Raw genomic sequence first — 10,327 nt, 5'->3', positions numbered from 1 at the left:
GTTAATTACTGCACGAAAATATTGACATAACCGCCATATATATATAACGTACGTATTCTTAATAATTTTATAATACTTCATTAGCGGCGCGAATCATTGGCCATTTAAGAGAGCTCGTGAGATCTCCCCGCCTTTAAACCGTTTGCGTAATTATGAGCTTCATTAAAAGTTTACGAATATTGGCGCTCGGGATGAATGCGTTGGTGATTGAGATTAATTAGATTTACACGTAACGGCCGCCGCGAATTATGACTGTCCGAAATCTCGACGGGCGACGCGTCTGACCAAATGACCCCGAAGATTTGATAAGAGGAGGCAACGTCGGTGCAAAGTCATCGATCGGCACAATTTGCGAATTGTGATGCAAGCGGCCGATTATGAGACAGCCCGTTATTTCTTCGCGCGGCACGTAGGCATTCATTGCGAAGTGTAATCTGCGCAAGCCGGCCAGTCAAAATATATTCGCGTCAGCGTATCCATGCGCGCGGAGTAATATTTTCAATCGCGATAAATTGCTCATAACGACGTTCATCACTTATTTACCATCAATGTTGAATATGCGTTTTATCGTGAGCCGATTCTTCACTTTCGTTTCTAACTTGGAGCTTTAGGTAACTATATAAAAGTTTATGTAATAAATTTAATATCTACGTGTCTTATTTATCAATTATTGTGATAATTGATGAATATTTTACGATAAAATTAGTATTATGATGTAATATGATTTAAAATAATATATAGCATGCAGAAGAAATACTTAAATTAATTGATACTGGTTCAGATTTTCTTTTTTTAAATTGTTAGTTATACAGTAACAACAGGATAAGTTAATAATTTAAGTACTTTAAATTATAATAAATATTAAAAAACTGCATTTTTCCTCGTCTCAAAAATTGTGTGGCAATACAATCGTCATTACGTGATTTAAAAAGAAGATTATATATATGAAGCAAGATATATTTCTTTATTTCTAATTGTAAGTCATAATAGTTCTTTATTTCGGTTCACTTTTACAAGAACATAAAATACGATAAAGTATTACAACGTGATTGCGATGTTATCTATAAACAAATAGAGATTTTATAGAAATATCTATACTTATCATTACGCAATAATAATGTTCAAATTATCTCTATTTTATAAAAATATTTGTTTATTACTGTTCAATAATTAAGTCCAAATTATCTTTGTGTGTTTTATTATCAGTTCTACACAGCTTACTATCTCGATTAGATAGATTGTTAATTATAAATAATTCTTAATTCAACGTGACAGAGGGAGAGTTCAGATTTGAAGTAGTAATGTGTCAGAAGTGCGTTTCCATTCAATACATGCGACACTAATAAATCTGATCATTAAATAATCAAACGATTTTTCCCAAAGTTTTTCAAAATTTTTGTCTGCGTGCAAACATCGGTCGTGCAATAATTCTAATTACATTTCTAGTCAAGTAAGAGATCAAATGCGGATATCGAAAAATTCAAGATCCGTTTTTTAACCGAGACGAGATCAACAAATTCATTTATGCAACGAATCGTGCAATAAATATTCCGAGGAATAAAATATTTATTTTCACAAAATTCCACGTACCACGTCTATTTCTCCATTTTTCCAAACGAAGTGATGCATTCGACGAGACGCGATGCAGTCGCGATAGCTGTCTGCGCAACGAGCTCGATCGTCGACGCAGCGTTGGTCGCGCCCCACCGCGATCAGGGAAGGACCCCGCGGGAAACCATCTCTCCCCACCATGATGTTCTAGGATAAGAAGCCTCGTGGTCTTGGGCCCTCCCGAGAGCGGGGATCATAGGTCCGCCCTCTACGATAAGTGGGAGAACGCCGATCGTGCGTAACATCGGTACATTTGTCGGGTGCTCTTCACCAAGGCGATCGGCGTATCCCCCACTTATACAAATCGACCCCACCGCCCACGGTGTTCCTCTCTCTGTCGTTCGGCCACCCCTCCATACCAAGGGACTGTTGGGGGCAGTAGATGATTCACTATATAAGACAGGCAAGGACAAGAAGGTGTATGCTAGTACATACAATCCTTCCGTGGCTCGCACATTTCACGACGTGGCGAGCGGCGGCGAATTTGGCTGCGGCGTTGACCGACTTTTTATTCTCTCTCTTCTTTTCCTCCTCCTCTTCTCCTAGTTGGGCTCCTTTTTACCTTCTCCTTTCTTTGCCTTGAAACTACATTGTTATTTTATATCTTTTCGGACCTTTGAACCGTCCCCTTGTAGTTTTCACCCTTCCTTACCACCCTATAGCCGAGACATTACTCAACTTTGTCTCGATAGAAGCAGTCACATATAAGACGTAGAGTTGAACGGACATAGTAGTCCGAGCGGACGGAGCAAACTGTGTCGTTTTTTTTTTTATCAAGAGACTAAGAAAAAGAGAAACGTACGAATATAGAGACTTTGTGCGATATATACGTCAGTGATAACCACGCAACGACAGGCACTCGAAGACATTTACCAGCGCTTCGAGATCACGGATCCTTGATCAATCGGTGGTCTGTGATCGATACAAGATGCTGGTGGAACCAATCATGCTGTGGCTCTGGCACAAAATGGGCGGAAGCATCAACGAGGTCCTTTGCACCCTTTCAGTGTTCGCCTGTGTTTTTCTACCGGTTTTTCTTCTGGTAAAGCGGATAATATACATCAAAAACTTGCCGCCCGGCCCATGGGGAATGCCGATCTGGGGCTACTTACCCTTTATGAAAAGCCCCACGCACTTGCATTTCCACGAGCTGGCCAAGAAGTACGGTAAAATATTCAGCGTCACCATAGGCTCCGGATTGACCGTCGTTATCAGCGATTATCGCATCATCCGCGATGCGTTCAAAAGGGAGGAGTTCAGCGGCAGGCCGCGCACCGACTTCATGAGCATCCTCGACGGATACGGTAAGTGTCAAAAGCACAGCAGATTCCAATAATACGCTTTAATCTCGCGACTTTAGCACGCTCTCGTATCGTCGGGGCGGGTTAAAGCACTCTGCCGGCTCGCTCGTCTTTCGCACGATTTCCACATTTTATCGTTCTTCGCTCGTGCCGCGCGTCGGGATTATTCTCAATATGCTGGCTGATATCGGAAACATTTTTTTCTTTAGTGCGTTTTACTAAGCGAAACTAGCAAGACATAACGAAATTGGAATACGACATTCGAGGAAACTGTACGGGTGACTTCTCTTCCGTGATCTACGATATTTTCCGAACCGTCGCGTTTCCAATCGGTCACGGCTATTGATTTCCACGGTTGCTTCTCGGTCAATGCTAGCTTGTGCTTCGAAATGTTGCAATCAATCGTCCGCGAACCGATCGATACCGTGAAAACGAAACGAGTCCGCGGATGACGCGCCGCATATGAGAGAGTTATCGCGGTTTCCGTGGCTCAGCATCGTTCTCGTTGCTGTTGCAGGCATCATCAACACGGAGGGTGCCTTGTGGGAGGATCAGAGGAGATTCCTTCACAAAAATCTTAGAAGTTTCGGCATGTCGAATATGAGTCGCGAAAAGACAAAAATGAACGAGAAAATCATGGTTAGTACCAAATTTGAATTTATAATCCTGCAATTTGTTGATTTATATAGCGAGTACTATAAAACTTTTAAGATGCGTATCTAAGCATCTCTACGTGATATTTTAAAATTGCGATATATAAAATATATCATTTATAATTTAATATAATACGAAGGAGATATTCTCGAGATATACGTTTTTCTTTAATTTATCAATATTCTGTACTTAAATACAATATGTAAAAATTTTTTGTAATTAATTACTAATATTTTGTTTTATATTTATATTTTGTACTTAAATACAATATATAAAAAAATATTTTTGTGAATACGATATTGATAAAAAATTTTTATCGCATGAAAATAAATTATCACAAAATTTAATCCAAAATACCGTAAAATAAACGATCACAATATTTTGATTTAGCACGAGGTCGAAATGTTTCTTAACCGAGTGGAGTCGAAGCGAGGGGCTCCTACAGACATCTCGTCCTATCTGGCTCTGTCGATCAGCAATGTCATCTGTAAGCTTACAATGAGCGTTCGCTTCCACCTTAATGACCCGAGATTCGAGAGGTTCATGAAACTCATTGACGAGGGATTCAAACTCTTCGCTTGTTTGGCGTCTGTGAATTACATACCACTGTTCCGCCACCTACCATGGTTCCACGATATCCGAAATAGGATCTCGCAGAATCGAGCGGAGATGGCTGAGTTTCACCAAAACATTATTGATGACCACAAAGATAAATTCAAGAAGGACAGCATTAACGACATCACTGATGCCTATATACACGAAATTCGGCAAGCCGAGAATGAAGGTCGAGAGCTTTTCCAGGGAAAAGATAAAGGTGAGCAGAAATCAATTTTTTCAATCGATTTTTTCAAAGTGTACGCTACGTTAGTCCCACGTATAAGCATTATTTCAAGTAATATTAATAACATTATATTCGTAAAATTTAATGATTTGTAATACGAACATTTCTTTGAACGGCTGGTTTTTTTTTTTCTTTACGCAGATCGTCAAATGCAACAAATTCTGGGCGATCTCTTCTCTGCGGGTATGGAGACAGTGAAAACGACATTGAAATGGGCGGAGCTTTTCATGGTGCTCAACCCGGAAATGGCAAGGGAGGTACAGGACGAATTGGATAGGGTTGTAACAAGGTCAAGATTACCCACGCTAGAGGATCTTCCCAACCTTCCAATCACAGAGGCAACGATTCTAGAGGTTCTTCGCAGGTCCAACCTCGTACCACTTGGAACCCCGCATGCTACCACACGGTAAAACTTTACTATTTCATCTTCGATTTGTTCCCGCACGATTCTTTGACGGAAATGCTCTTTGTTGTCCATTCCTTTTCTCTTTGTTGTCCTTTCCCTTTCTCTCTACGTGAGCTAAGATTTCACAACGGGTCCTCGCCTTCCTCCTCGGCGGCTTTCCGTCTGACATATCCCTCGTGCCTCGCTCGTGCGCGCGCGACCGTTTCGGATGATTATATTCGGTAAGAAAAAGTGAAAGCAAAAGGTGTGTGGCCTCTTGTCTGCTTTTCGGCTGGGTCGCCCCGCCTTTTCGAGGCGCCTTCGAGGTCGATGACACCGTTTCACAGAGAGCCTGTTTGAGCCGAGGCAGATGGATCGGATATCGATATCTATTGAAAATAGTTGTTAGGAATAATCGCGCATGAAAGCAGTGTTAGAAACGGCGCGGGCGGCACGGTTTCACTTCTTTGCGAAGAACGCGGCCAGAAAGAGCGTGACGAGCGCACGTGCGTGCGTGTAAAAAGCCAAGTTGGTGACTGACTTCACCAACAGATTAATATCCCGTGACCATTGAAATATAAAATTATCAAACATTAAGCACAGCAATTAAATTTTACGTGAAATTTTAGATTTACATGTATTATGGTTTTTTTTTAATATTTAATAGAAAATTATTGATAACGAAACGAGCCAATTTTTATCGCATATGCTTAATCATAAGAAAACATATCCTGATCCTCTCCAAGATCAATTATTTTCAATCGATTAATCGCCATTAGCTGGAATTTTAGTAAAAATGTTGCCTAATTAATGTTGCAGGGACGTGGAGTTGGACGGTTATAAAATCCCAGCCGGTACTACCGTCATACCGCTATTGTACTCAGTGCATATGGATACGGAACTCTGGGACGATCCGGAAGCCTTTCGGCCTAACCGTTTCCTTGCCGAGGACGGTAAAGTCCGTAAGCCGAACTACTTCATACCCTTCGGAGTCGGTAAACGAATGTGCATGGGCGAAGTGTTGGCACGCATGGAACTCTTCCTGTTCTTCAGTTGCATGATGCACAACTTTAACTTGACCCTGCCCAAAAGCGCCCCTTTGCCCAGCTTACGTGGCAATGTCGGTATCACAATATCGCCGGAACCCTTTGAGGTTTGCTTTCTGAAGAGGCCTCTTCAGACCAACGTGATGGCCTATATGGCCAATAACGCTGAGGCCTCCACGCCTATTCGTAACATTGGCAGCCATTAAGTGTCCTCAACGGATTCCAGTACACGGGCACGGTACTTGTTCCTATTGCCACAGGAGAGGCGAACAAAGAGAAGAGATCCGCAAGTCGCGTGCTGACGCCATGGGGATCCCATCCACGCTCAGGCATGTGCGCATCAGCTGAGATGGAGACCCGTAAGATTATCTAATTGTACGATTAATTGTCGGAGAACGGTCGAACGTTCACGCTTTGTCGAAACCTTCACGTAAAATCAAATATTTGCAGTAAATCTTGACATTGTTATAAAATTACAGATTCACTTCACTAAAAAATGAGGGAGTTTAGTTAAAAGTTTAGTTCTGTTAAAAAACCTAAACTAACTTTTAAAAACTAAAAATTCTCTGAAATTATACATGAACGATCGTTCTCTGGAATCTAAAATAGTATATAATTAAAAATGTTTTAGTGTATAATTAAAAATGAATTGAGTCTTCAAGAACAAAAAAAAATTGATAGGTTATAGAGAGTTACTGAAATAATTTTGCTAATAGAATAGAATGTAAGCTAGGTTCTCGAGCGTGTATCCAATACATGTCTGTCCATTTAATTTTGGCAAGATTTTATATGATTCCCATTTCTAATTACGAAGTTCGTTATTAACAAATATACTTTTTACAATTTTATCTTTTATCTCTAAAATGAGATTTTATCCTTTATATCGAGGTTTTAAAAAATCTACAATTTAAATTATTAAAAAATTAAAAAAAATTTTTTTAAATCATTTAAAAAAATCTACAATTTAAATTATTAAAAAAATTTTGAAAATTCGTGACCTTGCCAATCGTGGTTTCTTTTCACAGCGATTACGAGACAAATAATTTCAAGCTGATAAAAAATTGATTAAGAAAGAAAAGAATAGTCCACCGTATGGTAACGTATCACATATACGAGCTGTGATACCGTTATCATAATCCTATTAAAAATTCTAAGTAGTCATTTTATTTTACTACGCCGGAACCGTAATAATAGATAAGTTTTGGCTACGTATATAATAATAGGTAAATTCGTGGCTGCGGAGGTAGTTTCTTTGTAAGACAGCTAGTCTAACATCGGATGGTCGAAGGAAAGCGGAAGTCCTCCTCGGCTAGCTTAGAGTACAAAAGGAGCATTACTTCGAAGAGCCTACATCTCCTCCCTCCTCCTTCTTACTCTCACAGTCTTTTCCGAACTCATCACTCAATTCCTTAATCGTCCATGAGTATTTATTGCTTTGCAAATGTTACTTTGCTCACCCTTGCTCCTCGCCTCGTATTTATTCGCGCTTAGTTCTAGATCGGCGAGATCGACGGGATTCCGATGTGTCTTGGACGGTTTCGACAGCGATTTCGTGCCTAACGAGTTCGCAATCTGTCGGTTCACGTCACGTTAATGACATTAATGACTCCAAATGCAACGAAACACCGATTTCGTGCCTAATGAATAACGTCAATTTTGCCACATTGTACTAAATCATGGCTCGTATCGAGGTGTTTCGTCTCTCGAAAGCTCTCAATTTGACACGGTTTAACAACGTTAACGACTTCAAAAAGTGATCAAACGATACCGATCACGATCCCGAACGCCGTCGACTCGTCATAGATCTCCGCGGACGAACGAGGATGGCGGCTCATTATCCGATGCTCCTCTTTCGTTCACGATAATAACAGTTATCCGTTATTAAGACAGAGAGAAAGACAATGAGCGAGAGAGAGAGAGAGAGAGAGAGAGAGAGAGAGAGAGAGAGAGAGAGAGAGAAAGACAGTATATTTGCGTATGTAATGTTAGGTTGCATGTAAGTAAATAGATGATAGATTTGAGCGTGCGTGAACGTTAGCGTGTATATTTGCTGTACGTATTTTTAATATTATATACATAGCTGGTCGACGAATCACGTGCCGTTTGACGAGAAAATGCGAGACTGCCCTTGCACCCGAGACCGCTCGCGCCCAATATAGTTAATTTTTCTAGCGATTTTCTAACAGTGTGGGTCGTGCCAGTGTACTGGTCGATCCAGCTGGACAGAACAGGCCAGGCCCGTGAGCGATTTTCGTGAAAGTCGCCGTTGTGAGATTCCGTTGCGACATCCGCCATTCGGCGGACGACCACACAGCGCGGCGCGGCGGCCATTCGGAAATGAGAAAATGGAAAAAAAAATTATGTATCAAGCAAACATCGATCGGGCCGATCGGATTGATCGGCCGCTACAGCTTGGGTGCGAGCGCGGGCTGAGGCTGTGAATCTAAGAGACCCCGGGATGTACGGTCGACGAATCATTGTGACGTCGTGCAGTTCGATTTCCCAAAGATATCCCAGGCTGTGCATCCTAAACAGCGACGAGAAGCCGCGCGGCGACGTCCTGATCTCTGAGATCAAGAGGGCGAATCCGAAACGTGTAAGCTTTTAAAGCGTACTCGACGACTGACGGACCCCTTTTAGCGGGATCGACGCCGCGCGGGCAAAGCTCCTTCGCTCAAGTATCCGATAGAGATAATTAGTCTTACCACATAGCATGCATGAATTACAGAATACCGCATTGTGTTCACCCATCGTCGACAGCGAAGAACATTTAACGTTCTTCTTTTTCTATGAAATAAAGATGTGTTTTACAACTGAGGTAACCGTCCGATAAGTGATTCATCCCTACCACCACAGTCCTAAAAAGATACTCGTTTTGTTAACAAGAATCCATTAAAAAAAAAAAAATAATAATCAGAAGACATTCATCTCAGATTCTGAAAAGATTTCAAAATGCGATGCAAACTTGAAATGATTCTTTTATTCTGTATTTTATAAATCATAAAACAACAAGCGTATTTAAGCGAAATAACAGTATTTAAGTGCACAGAAATATCGCTAGAGATTTCGATGGATATGCCAAGAAAACATACATTACCATTCGTAACGGTGACAAGTGTTCATCGGCCGAATATATATATATAAAAAAAACTTTTGAATTCTTTATCGATCGTTCCCGCGAAAAATTTCGTCTGGAAACTGCAGTCTTGGGAACCGGATTCTTAAAGATGAGTAAAAAAAACTTGTGGTTCTTCGGCTGCATACACCATCGGCCTTCGACTCTGATCTCCGTGATCGCGCGCCCATCCCTTCCTGTCGCTGTTCAATACTTGGAGGACTTTTGCTCGGGGCCTACGAAAGAGAACTGAGCTGGGCCTAGCTTTCTCTTCCACTGATCCGCTCAGTCTCGCATTTGGTAAAACGCTTTTTTTTTCAATTCGTACAGGCATTCGTATTCTGCTGTGGCAAAAAACAGTCATGAATCTGATCTCGCTAGCTACTTTAACTGGGTGAGATTAAAAAAAAAGGCCGTAATTAGCGTCAAATTGCGAAAAATTATTGTGTACTTTACTGGATAATTTTCGTGATAAAATCCTGTTTAAATGTTAAATAATAATTTTGAAAGGACAAGATTTTCATATTTGTTAGATGTTGGTTGTGATTGCTGTTTTTAAGATTTTTCTTAGCAGAAATTAACGGCTTATATACATAGCTTGAGCGTAATTGTCTGTTACGGTAATTAATTTGATATTTTCATGTATAAAATCTCGACGATTCCCGAAATTGTAAGAATAAGAAAGCTTTGAAAGCTGTTGGGGTAATTATTCACTGGTCAATAACTCTGTCAATAATCACGCGAGTTGACTCGTACGAACGGTACGTAAGATTCACGGCGGCACTTCAGAACGAGAGACGAGCGCGCTTGGCGCGCGCTTACATAAGAGAAACTCGCGCGTTCTGGGTTTCTAACGAAATATCGTCGCCGAGTACATTACGCCGGGGTAAGGTTAATGACACGAGAGTCAAGTGGCCCCAAACCGCGCGCAAGTTACGTAAGGTCAGCTCGGTCGGCCGCCGCGCCGCGCGCCGGTGCGTCCCGGGGACGTGCATTGATAATGGCGCATTTCCCGCAATATTCGTACACGCGAAAAACGCATCTTCGTTGCATCTGCTGTGCAACCGCGACACGTGGCGCCTGCTGCCCCAGTAAGGGCCCTTTTACCTCGCGCTTCGGTATGTAACTTCGTGGCCTTTTCTCGCCGAAGAGTCGGTCGAGCGCCAACTGGCCCGCCACAGTAAAGACAGAAAGTTTGAAGAACCGTTGCTTCAAGGCTTGGCTCAATGAAGCAGGAAGAGGCGTTTTGTGGTTTATTTTCTTCCTTTTTTTTATTGCCCAGCACAAAGTTGAAAGTATGTTAGAGCAAGATCTCTTTTTATGGCCCCGAGAATCGCTTGGATTTCTTCATTTCTATCCCGATAGAAATTCGGC

The 10,327-nt window shown here is 41.5% G+C and overlaps 1 protein-coding gene across 1 annotated transcript; it reads left to right on the top strand.

Annotated features, from left to right (window-relative positions):
- The first annotated feature begins 2,024 nt into the window (after positions 1-2,024).
- LOC112453575 (cytochrome P450 18a1) lies at positions 2,025-6,732 on the top strand. Its single transcript, XM_025014398.1, has 5 exons — positions 2,025-2,915; positions 3,430-3,551; positions 3,957-4,380; positions 4,549-4,813; positions 5,612-6,732. The coding sequence occupies exons 1-5, from the start codon at positions 2,540-2,542 to the stop codon at positions 6,042-6,044; spliced, it is 1,620 nt and encodes a 539-aa protein (XP_024870166.1). The 5' UTR covers positions 2,025-2,539; the 3' UTR covers positions 6,045-6,732.
- Positions 6,733-10,327: the final 3,595 nt, after the last annotated feature.

This window comes from Temnothorax curvispinosus, unplaced genomic scaffold, assembly GCF_003070985.1.
Source record: "Temnothorax curvispinosus isolate PA1 unplaced genomic scaffold, ASM307098v1 QBEX01004528.1, whole genome shotgun sequence".
Taxonomy (NCBI): Eukaryota; Metazoa; Arthropoda; class Insecta; order Hymenoptera; family Formicidae; genus Temnothorax; species Temnothorax curvispinosus.
The sequence above is the reverse complement of the archived record's forward strand: the minus strand, read 5'-3'. Positions and strand labels throughout refer to the sequence as shown.

What these genes read in the sequence shown, in the direction of transcription:
- LOC112453575 (XM_025014398.1), top strand. Translation starts at nt 2,540, where the DNA reads ATGCTGGTGGAACCAATCATGCTGTGGCTCTGGCACAAAATGGGCGGA. An exon ending in AAATGAACGAGAAAATCATG is followed by an intron (nt 3,552 to 3,956) that starts GTTAGTACCAAA and finishes ATTTTGATTTAG; the next exon opens with CACGAGGTCGAAATGTTTCT. An exon ending in TTTCCAGGGAAAAGATAAAG is followed by an intron (nt 4,381 to 4,548) that starts GTGAGCAGAAAT and finishes TTCTTTACGCAG; the next exon opens with ATCGTCAAATGCAACAAATT.